Here is a 17,639-nt window from a genome sequence, read left to right on the forward strand (position 1 = left end):
GAGTCATACCGTCCGAAAGGCAGTTCCATTCTGAAGAGAATGACGGTCGAATTATTATTCTAGGGTAATTACATACGTCTCAGTGATTTTTTTTTCAAAATACACTTCTGTATAGGGTAACATGGGGAAATTTCTGATTTTTTTTCTGGCGGGTCTATTTTTGCACCTAGAAGATTCAAATTGTGCACAAACATTCAGCCCACTGAGTGGTATTTAACGGATTTTTTTAGATTTCTGCGTTAAAACAGGGGGGGTCCAGAGGGGCTAAAAGTTGAAAAAAGGGAAATTTAGACCAAAACATCCCTTTTTTCAGCAATTTCTCGCCTTAGATACATGATGGAGACATGTGAATGGTACCGCCTGAAAGGCAGTTCTATTCAGAAGAATATGGGCGACACATGACCCTAGGGTAATTAGGGATGTCTCAGGAATTTTTTTCCCTGAGATCGTAGTGTTTTGTGGTAATTTGAGGCATTGTGGGAAATTTTGATAACATCTCTCCCTCCCTTACTATTCAAGATAGAAACTTGAAATTTGGCACACACGTTCAGTATACCAATTACTATTTCTCAGATTTTTTTAGATGGCTACGTTCACACAGGGGGGTCCAGGGGGGGCAAAGTTCGAGAAAAAAAATCCCTCCGAAACTTTCACTTTGACATATTTTTCCGCTTCTGGTATATGGTATCAGCATGCAAGTGGTACCATTTGAAAGCCAGCTCTATTCTGAAGAGAATGAGATATGAACCATGATCCTAGGATAAATAGTGACGATACAGTAGCTGCTTGACTGAAAGTCTAAAAAATAGCCCAAAAAGTCAGGATCCGGATCAATTACAACTTTGCTTAGCGGAGAATAACGATATCTCAAACAAAGAAATTATTTCAGGAACATAGTACTTATTTTCTTTAATGTCATTAAACGTTACATTATTGAAAAACATAGACTCTTGGGTGATTGGGAATAGGGTGAAGGATGACTCATCCGACCATATCACACCTTTCCAGTCATCAATGGTCCAAGTTGCATGGTCACGGCACCATTTGCGGCGTGCGAAAGCGTTATGATCCCTGATGAGCGGTTTGGCCCGTACAACACGACCCCGTAAGTTCATGTCATGTAATTCGCGGCGGACTGTGATTGTCGAAACAGGGTGGGGGAGGTGCTGATTGAGTTCCTCCCTCACTTGCTCCGCATTGGCACGACGGTTCTGCGTGACAATGCGATTTAATACCCGGCGTGACCTGTCACTCATGATTTTCTTCCGCCCACTGTTCCACTTCCCCGATGTGGTTTTCCCGTGTGTTGTGTAGGCCGTCATCACCTTCGACACTGTCCCACGCGACACACCTAACACAGTAGCCACTGCCGTCACACTCACTCCACATAACCGCGCACCAACAATTTGCCCTCTTTGAAAATCTGAGAGGTCTCCCATTTTACAGTACCTCCGTCTGCTGCAGTCACTGGACACTGCTGTTCTACTGCGCCTGACGTAGTATGGAGACCGACCTAACACACCACCATCAGTGGTCCGGCACTGCGGGCGCCACGGCACCACCGCCGACCCATACATCTGACGTGTTGCCAACTACTGGTGTTTCCATTTTTCTGATCACCATCTGTATGACATTAAAAGTTATAAGATAGTTAATCATTACAAAATCAAGTCTAAGGCAGTATAGTTAATACAGGAAAAGAAACAAATTATGTATTTTTTCGTCCAGAAATAATTTAATACTGTAATGCACTTTATAGGAGATATAATTGTATGTAATATCTTAAAGTTTAAACTTTAGACGTTGTTAACTGGAAAATATCCTTTTATTACAATCAATACTAATATTCAACGTTCAAATAACACAATTTCATATACATTTATTGAGTTTTTTTATATCTATGTATATGCATTTTTTAAAATTTCTCCAGAAGAGATTCACTTCTTATTTCTGGAACTGATTTTATATTTCCAGTAATTTAGGTTTGTAGAAGTACATTCACAATAGTAAGATGTGAAGAATAATGCCTAATAATACAACCAAAATTCTGGAATAATAAGTTTATTTTAAATATCTTAAAACAAATTTTAATTTCGATTACAATTTGTTCGATTACGATTACAGGAATTAATTTTAATTTCTCCACGTGACATCATTCCTTAATTCTTGGAAAACAGGGAAGAAAATGAATGTTAAAAGCACAGAAACAATGAATTAGTTGAGAAAAACGGTAGCTAGATCGTGGTATAGAAATAGTACTATTATTAAGAATATCGAACGTAACCGTAACATGGTACAACAATAGAAATGCTGAAAGAAGAATGTAGTAAAATCAATCCATATTTTATGGATCTTTGAATAAAGCGTGATACTCATCAAAGAATTCTTGTAGAGTATTGCTGTCTACGAGACAAAACTAGTGGAAGTAACGAAGATGTGGGTGACTGTGGGTGACAAAAAGGATGGAGATACTTAGCTACAAATATGTTGAACACAAAACCAATAAGAAAATCTAGAATCCTAAGGAAGATGAGACCATTATCGGATGTAATTAAAATGCTGATTATAAACCTATTAGAACTTTGCGATGGAACTGTATCATGAAGAACATAATAAAAGTTGTGGTGAAGAGAAAGGTTTCGAGAAGTTGAAAATGATTGGAATTTCTGGGTTACAATAGATTAGAAAATCCCCACTTCAAGACAATGAAGTTGGCTGAGAAATGTTATAACCGCTGTACATACATGTTTCTTAGGTTGTGGCTCTTGATCTGCCTGTATTAACAGAGTACGAGAATTGGCGATGAACAGTTTTTTTTTTTTTTTTTTAAATCACTTTAAAATATAAAAATCTTAATGTTCAAATTCGTTATATGTCTAAATTTAAGGCATATTTCCTTAGTTTATGGGACCTTGTCACAACATGATTATAAAAATATGTAATAAATAGAATGATACGTACTAAGTACTTATCATTAAATACGTATAAGATTCTAGCGTTCACAACGTGGTTGAATTATAATTATTGAGGAAATGAATTAGTTTACTGGAATGACTACAAATGCTACAGTAATTTGGTACGTACTACGATATCAAGAGCAATGTTCTTTGCGAAAATAAATATTCTTTAGTTAATTATTCGGGTTACGTATGTTAGTAACAGATCTGTTCGCCAAAATTGTGTATTGAAAAATTAGTAAGATAGTGTAGGAACACGTTAATAACGAATGAAATTTATTTTGAAATACTACAGTATTAAATATGTAATTGAAATAATAGTTTATAAATTATAATTGTCTCTTCAATAAAAGTCTTTGAAACAGAAACTGTTTTCCATGGCAATGGATGCTAACTAGAAGATTCTATGTAATGAAATATTATACATGATTTCTATATGTATCATGGTGGACAAACACCGTATACGTAGGTTTCCTTGGGGTTCTCCCGTTTCCTTTCACTTTCTTCATTCCACCATTTCATTCATTACTCGTTATCACCGTCTCCTTTAGGCTAACCGGCATAACCGTGGGACGGAAAACTCAAAGATTTCATTTCATTTTTCTACAGGTATCACGGCTTACTGGAAATAGAACAAGAACCTAACAGAACCTAAGATTGTACTGTATATAACAAGCAATATAAATTTTATTGCAAACAATAATGTTGTATTCTATACATTATAATAGTTTAGCAAGGACATAGAACAGAAAAAATATTAGAATAGCATAAGATTGAAATTGTAAAACTTGATATATATATATATATATATATATATATATATATATATATATGGTGATTCAATAAGAACGTACCAGGCCTATATCGCAGCTAATACTGCACGTACTTCAAACAAAAAAATGCATTATCAAATCGTATGTGTAGAATGCAATAAAAATAGTAGCGACACCAGTGGCGTATCGTGAATATCTCCAACGGGGGTCATCTGCTAAATTTGACATGGAAACAGGGGTTGGTTGTGCCTTAATTGAAACAAGCGCACAATGGGAGAAGCGTCGAGAGCGAAGGCATATTTCTTCCTCGTTGGCAGCAACACGGTCGCATTACTAGGTGAAAATCAGATGATGCGAGGTTGTCCCCAGTCACACCAGGCGAATGCCGGGAGGCTATGTACAAACCATGCCCTGGCAAACAACCGTCGACGCCATTGCAGGATTAACTCGGAGCCTAAGCAAAGGGTAGCCCAGACCCACAATGACGTGGACGCGCGATGTATCTTGTGTGCGTACCTACAATATGAAATATCTCACAAATCCGGGAGCATGTGTTGTGGGTATTGTTTCTCGTTGTTTCGAACAGCACACTCATTTAACGTTGCCAGTGATTGTGTGGTAGTATTCTTGTAGACCCAGTAGCTAACACGTACATGAAGTTAGCTCAAGTCATAGTCGAACGGGCGATTGCTGCTATGTCAGACAGAGGGCAGAAGGAGTGATGCTGTAGCCGAAACAGGTAACACAAGCGTGTAGAGTCCGAGAGTGATTAACATCTGCAGTGAGTTAAAATGGTCCGTGTACTGGACAAGGTGTCGTGCATTGAGTTCTACTACCACCGTGCATTACAAGCACGTGACGGAACGAATACGAAACTTCCACAACCAGTGAAACCTCTTTGATTGTGTAGATATTTGAGTGATTGTAGTAGGAAGTGTCGGTAGTAAATAACATTCATGCGGTATACGAATTTGGAGGCATTTCAAATGCTCATGATATTAGCGGAATTTCGGGAAAATTATAGGGCTGCATTTCGATTATACGCTGAATGTTTTCCACAGTGACGAGCTATTTCCCACAATCTGCTGCGGAAATTAGCAGCACGATTGCGGCAGACAGACAACATGCGTGGACGCTATGGTGTCCGGAGAAGAGTCGTACAAAATGAAAACGTTGTCATTGATATACTTGCCGCTGTTGCAGTAAATCCTCATGTATCTTCGCGGCAGATCGCACGAGATCGTGGTATCAGTCAAGGTAGTGTCCTGCGTATTCTGTGGAAATCACATTTCGCACGTACCACCTCTCTCTGCATCAAGAACTAAGTGATGCGGACTGTAATTTACGGCTTCTGTTTTGCGAGTGGATCGTGTGAGAGAACATCCACATTTCATTCACTTCATTTTATGGACTGATGAAGCGACATTCTGCAGTGGGACAACGTGAATCTCCACAACGCACATTACTGGGCAGCGGAGAACCCTCACTGGATGAGAGAAGTCAATCGGCAACACCGATGGCGCATTAATGTGTGGGGTGACATTGTAGGGACTCAGGTCATTGGGACATGGTTTTTTGCTGCTCATTTACCAGGGGGGAATGTTTCGTGATTTCTTGCCACACCACCTACAGCCGCTATTGGAAAACGTAACGCTCTGTATACGTCAGACGCTGTGGTTTCAATTAGATGGCTGTCCAGCCCATAATGCTGTCATGTGTAGGGAAGAGCTAAATGTTCTATTTCCGCAACGCTGGATCGGAAGAGGTTCCAATCCACAGTTTCCTCCGTGGTCGCCCGACCTTACTTGACACAGTATGGACTATTTTTCCTGGTGTCAAATTAAGGATTTTGTGTATGTCAACCGACCAACTACAATTCACAACATGCAAGACCGCATTACAACCACATTCCGGATCATCAATGTGGCCGAGTTAAAAGCTGTTGCTCACAATTACGTACAGCGAATAAATCGCTGTATTGCTGTTCGGGGACATCACTTTTAACATTTGTGAACGCCAGGGGTCGTCGACTACACTCCGCAGAATTTAAGCTGATTCTTTAGCTTTTTACTCATCTTTCTCCAATGGCTTGATTGCAACGCCTCAGCTTTCTGTCCCCATGTTTTGTTCCATGCTTTGACAACAGCACATTCGGTTCGTCTTTCTTCGTTGCAACCAATAGTTTCTTCTTCCGTTTTGTTATAGCATCGTCCATTGTCCCTCATCATAGTTCTCCCCATCCACTGCGCTTCTGTCGCAGCCATACGGAAACCACTCTCTTCAAATATTGCGTATGTCATTGGTTGCCTATTTAGAGCTTCATTCAACAGCAGAAAATGTACCTCTGCTTATTGTTACAGTATGTACCCTTCCCCGTTGTGGTTTCTTGCTGACACCATTGTTGTCGCCACTTACACGGTGTGATTCCGCGTATGTACAATTGTACGCTTGTTTCAATGTAGGCATAATCAACCCCTGTTTCCATTTCAAATTTTGAAGTTGCCCCCGTTGGATATATTCACGATACGCCACTGGTCTCGCTACTATTTTTATTGCATTCTACACATACGGTTTGGTAATGCTTTTTTTTTTGAAGGCTCTACGTGCAGTATTAGCTGTGCGATATAGGCCTGGTACCTTCTTATTGAATCACCCTTACCAGCTCCAAAATAAGGTACTTTTTTCTTATGTTAATGTGAAGAATCATCTACTACAGTTCATTGATATGAGCGGGGGTGTCTGTGTTAATAGTTATATCGATGAACTGTAATAGATGATTCTTCACATTAACATAAGAAAAAGTACCTTATTTTGGAGCTGGTTAGGACCATCGAAAAGCGTGAAAGAATACATCGTTGAAGGCGTAATTCTGAACAGAAGAAACCATGAAACTATTAGCTACTAACACATGGAACTCCCCGTCAATTCATTCCGTGTACACTGCTACCAAGACTAATCTTTTGCCTAATTTGGGGCCCGCCTTTAACAGCAACGATATCTGGGTATTGTGCTGGGAGCATCTCTGGGGATTACGCCATGTAGGGAACCCTTAGCGCATTGCTAAAATATTTAGTTTTAGATGGTGTATGAGTGGCTTTCTTTATGCTGATATGCACCGCAAAATCCATAACCGATTCTCGGTTTCTAGTGTTCAAAATAAGAGGTTTAGCAGAGTATATTTTCGACACTCTTGTATGCATTTAGATCTGAAGCTATGCTTCCTTCTCCTCAGATCCATCTGAAGTTTCTTAATGCAAGGAATCATCTCCTACAGTTTATCATTGCAGTTCATTACAAGTCAATTAAAATTGAACTTTATAAAGAATCTGTTATAATTTGATTTTAATCTATGAAGGAATGCGTTAGGTAAAAACTGCAAGTAGTAAAGTCAAAATAAGCTCCAGACTTGTATTCATATATATATATATATATATATATATATATAGTGTTTCTAGTTTTCTACATAGTAGTTTACTCTTTCTTAGCTGGAAGTACACAGACAATTGTTAATGAATTGAATTGAACTAGAAAGAATGAAAACAACAGCAAACACTAGAGACAGACACTAACAACCATGTAGCACGAAACACATTTCTTTATTTGAATCATAAAGTTAGTTGTTATTATTATATAATTTTAAAAGTTTATTTCAAAAATAACATTTCTGGAACACAGCTAGATTTAAAAAGAAATATGTTTTCACCAGGACTTGGATTTGTAAAAACGCCAAAATCACGAAACAATCCTGAACAATCCTGAAGCACGGAAATATTTCCTTTACTTGAAACACAAAAGTAACTCTCTCTCTCTGCGTATATATATATATATATATATATATATATATATATATATATATATATATATATATATATATATATATATATATATATATATATATATATATATATATATATATATCACTTTATTTGACTTTTAGAACCAGATCTAATAGTATACAAAGCTTTTTTTCTTTAAGGATTTAAATTGTGGAGGTCAAAATGTGCATATAAAAAGGGGGATTATAAATACCCGACACACCGTATATTATTGTTAAAATAGTAGTTTTAGGAGTCTCTGAGATGAAAAGAAACACTCATATCGCCATTCAAATACAACTTTCGTCAGGGAAGTAAAAACTATCAAATCAGAAATTACCTTTATTAGTGTCAAATTCATAGTTTGGTGTCATACCGTTGAATTCAACTTTAGGCCCGATTGTTATGGGGGCTTGGGAGGCATGAAAGGTAATATGATCGACATGTCTGATATTAGTGTCAAATTCAAAGTTTTCGGGGTCACTGAGATGAATAGTAACATTTCCAATGTCATTCGAGTCCAACTCTAACCTTCATTGACATGAGAGTTTTACGAGGCGTGGAAATATTATGTTCAAAAGTAGTGTTAAATGCATAGTTTTCGGAGTCGCTAAGATTAATAATTAAACTCCTAATGTTGTCAAAGGTCAACTTTAGCCCCATTCTCATGAGAATGATTTTTACAGACCTATATATATATTGATTTTAGAAATAACAGCATTCGAACTTTTGTATAATACCTAGCTACAATTTCTACAACTACACAAGGGCAGCATCATTCACAACACATTTCATTAAACAAACTCGCACATTCGTCACTACCGCCTGAAAAAAAAAAGTTAATGATCGCACCAGTTAACACTTCTTTCAGTTGATCCAAATTGCGTAGTTTTCTTTTGTAAACGTCTTACTTAACTCATCACAGACAAACTAAACCGCAGGGTACTAAATTTGAGCTGTGACCTGGTTATTCATGTGTATCACGTTTCTCAATCAAATCATCTGGAAGCCCATAACTTAATGCACCCATTTGCAGATCTTGTTATCGTGATGTGTGGGTGAACCATCCCGCATTACCAAGAAGACGATGATCGTTCCACTATAAAATGATAGATCACATGTGAGTTCTAACCATATCAATATATATATATATATATATATATATAGGGTCACTTAGGGAGATCTCGACACTTTTAAGGTTTGGCAAAGCTGTGATCATACACGAACTCGAGAAGAAATATTTTGTGGAAGGTTAGTGTCGGTTCTCAGCGACATGTTGCATATGCAGAAAAGCTAATTTTTTCTGTTGCAAAGGAAGCAGAAGACTGAAATAGCTACTTAAAACATTATTTAAGAAAAAAATATCCATGTTATAAGTTTCAGTAAGTCAAAAATAAGGTATAGTAGTTTTATATGTTGACGAAGGAGGCAAAGGATTGGTATTATGATAGAGTATGTCCTCTGTATGTATGTGTGTCAGGCTGATACACGTTGTTTGTTACAGAAACAACTCCGGCCAACTTTTGTTGATCAATGCGTTTAGGGAATAAATTGACAGCGATTGTAGGGGATTTCGACATGTAATTCCTTTGTTATAAGGAAAGTCATTAAACAAAAAACTGCGTCTGGTTCATCTTCGTATATACATCATAGGTTGAGATTACACAACAAACACGCTTTCTCAGCTTCTAGGTCATTTAGTCCGGTGAATGGTTAATGGTAAAGTACCTTTGGTTTTAGATTAGCACAGTACATGTATCAAGGGTCCTGATATATTAAAGAATCCTCTAATTTTCCCACTATACTGTACTCAAGATTGTTAATCCTTAATGTATCTTTCTCTCGCTGCTGGAAAAACAATTTCAACTTATCTTACGGCAGCTTTGTTCGCAGGAACCCAGCCGAAATGTTGTGAAAGAAGATTTTGAGAAAGGAAGCTTCAGTTGGAATAAGTCAGCTTCTGTGGGATTTCTCGCATATGGATTTCGAAAATGTATTAAGTTGTGACTTTCTATTATTGATTATTATCTTTTGAGTTTTACGTCCCACGGTTATGCCGGTTAGGCTAATGGAGACGGTGATGATGAGTAATGAACGAAATGGTGGAATGAAGAAAGTGGGAAGAAACGGGATAACCCCGAGAAAACCCACGGTGTTTGTCCACCACAAAGTTCACTTGGCGGGGGCTGGGACCCCAAGCTCCAGAGATGAACGCTCTACCTTTGAACCACCGCGGCCCCTATTGATTACTATGCGTAGTGAAATATTGAAAGCAATATGTTGCAAAACAGGTTGGAAACAATGTTTGCTATTAACGAGCTTACATTGTTTCAGTGTTATTGTAATTCAACTTAGTTGAAATGAATTGCAGCAGTTTCCAAATAGGTCGTATCTAGATAAGTAGAGACCTTACATCTAGTATTTTATTGTGTTTTATATTTGTTGTAAAGGACACTGTTTTCAAAGATGTGAAGAATTTCATTGTGTATATAGTGTCGACATCTCCCATAGTAAGTGTCGATTTCTCCCGCAATACTTCAAAAATCTACTAATCCGCACCATTCCGTTTACCTGTTCCTTCACTTGCAAGTACTGCATTCACAGACAAGATTTCGTGTTTTATTGCTAGGGCAAGGATTATTGTCAAATATTATCGCTTTGGCAAAATAAAATTATCGTACCTTTCAGAGTAGTGTTGATAGTTTTCTTAACGTGCTGAAATGTCCCTAAATGACCCGATATATATATATATATATATATATATATATATATATATATATATATATATATATATATATATATATATATATATATCACCATTCATTGTAAAGAAAAGACCAATATCTACTGATTACGTCAAAACATACAATACCATCACCTTCGGAAGCCTCTATTTTATTCTCAATACACATGTTTGGATTATCACGCACCCAGAAATTACTGTTGTGTTTGTTCACAAATACACCAACATGAAACTTTTCTGTATCACTCTAGATCTAATGTTCAACTGCTATTCAATCTGCTCTTCCACGCTTAACACAGCGGACATATCATCTCGAACTGCAAAGAAAGAAAAGAAAAGTTATCAAACAAAATTGTGAATGTCTTCCTTTCTAAGTATACTAGTTACAAAATAAATACATTCATTAGGAATTGGGGATTAAATTTTAGAGCTCTCAACATTAAAGCTATTTTAGCCCTTCAAGTAAGAGGGATAACATCTCTCGGCAATCACACTATCCAGAGAAGTGGGGAAGAAGAATAGAATGGCAAAATCGAAATCGGTCTCTGACCTTTTGCATTCATAGTGTGAATGAGAAATATGCGAAAAAATTCACTCCGTATACGTAGCGTGAAAATGATTTACATCTATCCGACTGAGTGTCCCTAACGAGAACCGAACCCAGGACAACTTAAGAAATCATTTCGTAAGTAACGAACTTATATTGATTTAAAAATTATTGACTGGCTTATCAGACGATCAATTATATCATAATAACGATCTCCCATCGTGTTATATGACTAGCGTACACATCTTAGGAACTGGATAGTCGTATTCGATTCTGGAAACTCATGTAGTTCGGAACCTACATTAACTCACTGAAGTCAGATATAAATGTGTTGCACTCAGCATAGCAATCAAATTTAAATTGCCCAGAAAAGTCTCCATGGCTGAAACATTATTAAAAATTCTTTAAGAGAATATACTGTAGAGGTAAGGAAAAATATACTACTTTCGCTTATATCGATTGCCTTCACTTCTCGAGTTCTTGTTGTACTTGTATAGTAGATACTAGATTCTTATGTTTCTTTGAAAGATGTCTGTTGATTCTTTAAAAATTTAAAAATTTAACTATTTTGCGTGTAGGTCAAGCTGTACGTTCACTCCTGATATAGCCTCCGTGTTGAAAGGATGCTAAGCTCCAACCTAAGCAACTACCATGCTAATGTTCGCACAAGCGAAAGTAGGTACTAAAGTTATGATTAGTCATGTGCTCGTTTCTTTAAGCACGAAACATTACCTTCTTCCCTTTCTTTATTTTTATTTTATTTATTTTGTCTACTGTCTATTGCGGCAAATGACAAAAATAATCGAAGTTTCCTTGTATTTCTTGTTATATCTTCTCGTGACCTACTTTAGAGGCTATTTTGTATTGTATTATAGCTCACTAAAGGTTTATCTCTTATTTTATCAGGATCATTTCTCTTCTGTCCATTTTATTTCCTCTTCTTTTTTGTCATTATCTCTGCGGTTTTTGCTTCGGTTGTCATTTTCATCTTCTCGTCCAGCTTATGGAGAAAGTCGATTTTTCTGTGAGCAGTTGCTAATGTTCATGCAGTTTTCTCTCAAAAGAGGAGCTAGCCTGCTACTGACTTAATTTCTGTACTTGTATAGTAGATACTAGATTCTTATGTTTCTTTGAAAGATGTCTGATGATTCTTTAACATTGCTTCCTTAATGTGAAAACAAAAATTCTTCCGTAGATTTTGTTTCTGGCTGGCAATCCCGTGGATAAAATCAAGTAAAATCTAACTCTTCTTTTTTGCTTCTCTGCGTAAAATTATTGTTTTCTGGTTTTGAGAAAAGGAAAGTCGTTGATCTTATAACTACAAAGATGAATGTATGCTTACATATTCGTAAATTACATCTTTTAATCTCTTCTGTTCAATAACCATACTTTTTATTGTTTCTTGTATTGAAATTTCACTTTAGAGCATTGAATATACTTTAGGGATATCGCTCCCTGGTGGCTAATAGTTGTGTACGTGCCTTTAGGGTGGGAGACCCGAGTTCAATTTCCCGCGGAAGCTAATGTAATTTGGATCCCACGTCAACCTGTAGGTCCATGTCTCATATTGTCTCGCTGCTAAACTAGATGGAAAACTCAAATCAAATCAAAATTAGAGCATTGGCTGGTATGAAATACCGTTTTCTCGTGAGTATAGTACGATATTGTAAGAATAGAAACACTTTCATAAAACTCTTACTCTATTATAGACATTAAAAGATGGTTCACACCAAGCGGGGCTGTACCATCTGTATCAAACTTCTACGAGACTGCCTAGCCATTATGTGACTCGTCAGACATATATACAAAAGAGTTGGTACTAGTAAGGTGTCATATTATGATTCAATTTGATTGACACTAAATTTTACCGCTAAAGTACAGACATTGTCAAAAGTCTGAACACACTACTGATTTTTAAGTTTTCAAAACAAATGCATGTATCCATACAAAACCCAGGTTGTTGGACTTGTTCTGTACATAAACATCATTGCTCATATAAAGAAATTAGAACACATAATCCTGTTTTTATTCTGACAAATTTAGGTTTAAGATGGAACCTGAATAATCTGAAAAAGTTCAATTCTCTCCCACTGAGACCACGTCCACCAATAGTGTATGAGTAACTCCCTACACAAAGGAGGAGAGAAAAATTAGAACTGTTGAATATTAACAAGAAAGATCTCACTACATGACGGGTTATTTACTTTGAAAGATAATTAAAAACTGAAGTGACATCTAATATTAAATGAATTAAAGTTGTAACCAAAATTTCCTCAATTATTTCTGATTAAGAGTATTGTTGAGAAAATTTCTACTTAGAGTATTAACAACGTACACTTAATTGAAAGTACTTCGAGATTTGGTACAGTGACTGATAGTAAGCAAGAAAGTACCAAAAGTTAGAAATAATTATAATTCATTCTTAGTTCAGAAATATCCTTTCCGAACTCATAAATGTTTAGCAAGAGATCTTTAATTTGTTTTCGTGACACGTTTCTATTACTACAAACTACAATAGATAAAAATACAGTAACTCGTTAACTTACTGTTGTATTATCTTTCTGTAGTGTTAAAATTCTTAACTTAACATCCAAGTGTTCTTACGAGATTTTGAAGTTTATCCTACCAGCAGTAATTTGTTAACACCAATTTTTCCATCTCGTTCCTATTGTGTATTATATCACATATCTCCCTTTTTTATAGGTTTTTTGAACGCAAACGTCGCACCTCATTTGAAAGCCCGTGTCGCGAATTACGGGTTAATGGACCAGATAGCAGCACTTCATTGGGTACAGCAAAATATTGCCCTGTTTGGTGGTGACCCCACGAACGTCACACTCTTCGGTCACGGAACGGGAGCAGCATGTATTAACTTTCTCATGATTTCTCCAACAGTTATGCCAGGTAAGTTTCTCGTTTATTAATAGAAAGCAACAAATGCAATTTGAGATCATATATTGATCATAATATTTTTTTCTTTATTTGATGCTTTATTTTTATACTCATTTAAGTTAATATATAAATTAGACAAATGCATTATGTATAATTATAATGATTAATATATATTAGTATAATAAGACTCTTACGGCTTAGAAGATTTATCGTGATTGAGTGACTTGGGCTTGTGTCTTAGAAGTATGGCACCCGGTTTAGTCCCCGGTGCTAGTAAAAGTAATTCAGACATCACGTTAAGCTATAAGTCTACCTTAGTAGTAAGTTTCTGTAAATATAACGTCATCTACTTGAGGTTTTCCGGTTAGATGCAATGTTGTTCAGTTTGTGGCAAATACGTAGTTTGTTTCAAATAAGTAAATATTATAATGATAAGGAAAGTGGGTTATACGTACCAGACGAAGTAACGGACTTGGAATAATCATGAAAATTTGAGAGAATCCCAGTAAACATTCTTCAGACATCTAGGTTTATTAAACTTCATTACTTAACTTGCTGCGCTCTACTTAATTTTATAAATAACAATGAAATACTGGAAAGAAGAATTAAATGATATCTGAGAATCTAACGGCCTGCCAATACATAGAGGATATTCTAAAGATATTTCAAATCGTAATATTTGAAGGTTGGACAATGTTCACTATAATATGTAAGGAAGACTATTACACAATACGTAAAATATATATTAAAGTTTTTAAACTCACATTGAATAGTGATAATGTAAAAAAATGGACAACATCTCTTCTAGTGTACTTCAACGTTTTACGAAAAAGCTTTTTTACGACAAGATTATGAAAAAAAGAGGTTTGTTCTCATTTTTTAAAAACACATCCTTTTCTACATGAGAGATGCCATTAAATCGAATTTTACAAAATACCATATGGCCCCGCGTAGCGAAGTCGCTAACGCTCTCGACTTCGGTGCTAGCGGTTCCGGGTTCGATTCCCAGTTGGGTCACTCGGTCGAAAAAGTGTAACACACTTTTTCTGGCCAGCCACCCTGAATGAAGTTTTCCTACTTTTCCTCATTGACACCAGGCAAATGCCGGGGTGGTACCTAACTTATAGGTCCCAAGTCATTCCTTCCTTCCCTTTCCCCGAATTGTGTGCTCGCCAAGGGACATCATCCCTCAAATCGTGACGGACTAAATGACCTTCGATGCCAAAAGCCCAAAAATCTAACCTAACAAAATACTATATGAACATTAAAATGCAATTTATTTGAATCTTATCTTCATTGATTAAAAGGTGACAACCTTCTTCGTCCAAAGATATTTCGTCCAAAGGACATTTCGTCCAGAGACATTAAGTCCGAAGGGATTTGGTCCAGGGACATTTAGTCCAAAAGACATTTGTCCAAAGGACATTTCGTCCAAAAGACAATTGGTCCAAGAGAGATACTCAGAGAAACGTAAAAGCTTGAAAACAAAATGGCCGAACAACAAGAATGAGGGAAAGGTTGGAGTGTGAAGTATGTTGTTGGAATAAGTGCTTACATGACATAAAATTTTAATGTTGTGAATGAAATAGTTTTAAAATTAGTACTGGTAACTAAAATTAATGGAGGTTGAAATTGAATAAGTTAAATATTAGGTATTCAAGAAAAGTGAAAAATAACGTGTGTCTAGTTTCTTTGAAGAAATACTGACAAGGGAAGAGAGAGAGATTACATATCGAAGTGGAAGATGGTTTATACACCAATCGAAAGCACTAATGATGCCTATTAAGAAACTGTAATAAAAAAATTCCGAATGCATATATTGTGAGAGTTATATGAATATATAGGGTGTCCAGAAAGTCCGTTGACATCCCTAGAAATCGCAAACGGTGAGACAGATCCGAAAACAGAAAAACACGTGTTTGATCATTTTAAAAGTACAACGTATCAAAGCAAAAAGTGTTGCCCTAGGGCCACCCGCATCCCGAAACATCCCTGGACGAAATGTTTCTTGGACCAATTGTCTTTTGGACGAAGTGTCATTTGGACCAATTGTCTTTTGGACGAAATGGCCTTTGGAAGAATTATCCTTTGGACCAAATGTCCCTGCACCAAATGTGTTTCGACTAAATGTCTCTGGACGAAATGCACTTTGGACGAAACGACACCCAACGTGATTAAAATCGTAATGATGATTATTACAGTGGTTCTGAAAGAAGCTGAAAATGTCTAACTTCAAAGGACAAATCCTTGATATTTAAAAATTATATCAAGTGTAAGAAATACTAACCACCAGAAATGTTTACGGTCTAACATACGTTCCTTGACAGTCTTTAAGGAAAATTCAGATAGAACATTAATATTTAGCATCCTCTGTTATTTTTGTCTTATTTGCAGCTTGAAACCTGCTGATGGTGCAACATCTCTTAAAAAGAGATTATCAATAAAGAGTTCAGACTCCATTATAATAATGTAAGACATGAAAAATTAATTAAAACTATTTCAATCCTATTGCTTGTTTACATACCTGAAAGAAAAGCTAAGGTGTCATTCAGTTATTATTTTATATTAAATGACTCTTACATTGACCTGTGTTTCGAAAAGAAAATTGTCTCGTACTAGAAATAATATACGTATATCAAATGCAGTAGCTGCTATTGTAACTTCAATTTTATTTTATTTTATTATTAATGACTTCATTAACTTTAAAACTCAAAATAAAATTAGTATTAAACGAAAAGAAATAAGGAAAGTTGTAGTTAAGAAAGATTTGATGAAACAAGATGGAACTTGTCAACAACAAGCGTTAAAGATTAACTCTAATTTTGCTACAGTAGTTTTTTTTTATTTTTTTTATCAAATACTATGTCAAATAGTTTTAACACATAAAAACAAAATAAATATAATTATGAATTTAAAGAATATTACCAACTTATATCATGAATGCATATATATATATATATTTAAATGACAGTCTAGATAGTTAAATATGTTAAGAATAGTTAAGCGTTGAAAATAATTGCATGAAAGAAACAATAGACAAATGAAAACAATAAATTAAAAAAAAAATCAAAAAAAAAAACAATAATTATGCAGCACATCATTGAGGATACAAACAATTCGTGTTTCAAGTGTAAATGAAGACTTTTATAGACAACCTGGATCAAATGTCTGCTAACACCTATACGGTATAAATAAATGAAATGAAATAAACAACATATTTATAATTGTACTTTTCTTTCAGCACTTATGCTTGAAATATGAATGAGAGTAGTCAGTCATGAATTCTAAGAGCTCCTTCGTGGCTTAGCGGTTAGCGTAAGCGTCTTTGGCGTGGGAGACCCGGATTCGATCCAGGAGGAGCTCATGTGGTTCGGAATCCACGTTAATTTGTACGTTCCATCTCATATAGTCTCGCTGCTGAAAGACACATTAAACTCAAAATCAACTCAATTAATACTTTTTGTTTTGTTTTAGATTTAACCTCCCATGATTATATACTAAGATTTAAAATGATGGTGATGATGAGGATGATAGTAATAGCGGAATGTCGAAAGTAAAGAGAAATAAAAGAATCCCGAGAAAATCTACACACATAATATTTGTCCATCAGAAAGCTCATTTGGCAGGAGCTGGGATTGAAATAGTGACCTCACACTCCAGCGGTATGCGCTCTACCACTGAGCCGCCTTGGCATTTGACTTACGATGTATATTATGGTGAGCATTTAGATGTGCCAAAAGTGAAGTATGGGAGACTTCATTGAAGTGGACATTGTGAAGTCTGATAAGCGACATGGAAGTTGCACTGCTATCAAGGGCAAGTAACTATACTTGAGGTTAGAAAATTGTCATTAAAAATTGTCATGCTCGTCGTCAGTACTGTGTTGAGAATTAGAGTAACAAAGTAAGGATT

At 36.0% G+C, this 17,639-nt stretch overlaps 1 protein-coding gene across 1 annotated transcript in view; it reads left to right on the forward strand.

The window, feature by feature from the left end:
* LOC145693436 (neuroligin-3-like) overlaps window positions 1-17,639 on the forward strand; it is a 211,349-nt gene that overhangs the window by 36,210 nt on the left and 157,500 nt on the right. Inside the window, exon 2 of the mRNA XM_081769430.1 lies at window positions 13,539-13,739. Coding sequence (XP_081625556.1) covers window positions 13,539-13,739 — 201 coding nt within the window. The remainder of the gene's footprint in view (window positions 1-13,538; window positions 13,740-17,639) is intronic.

This window comes from Thermobia domestica, chromosome 8 (assembly GCF_964235325.1).
Source record: "Thermobia domestica chromosome 8, izTheDome1.hap1.1, whole genome shotgun sequence".
Classification (NCBI taxonomy): Eukaryota; Metazoa; Arthropoda; class Insecta; order Zygentoma; family Lepismatidae; genus Thermobia; species Thermobia domestica.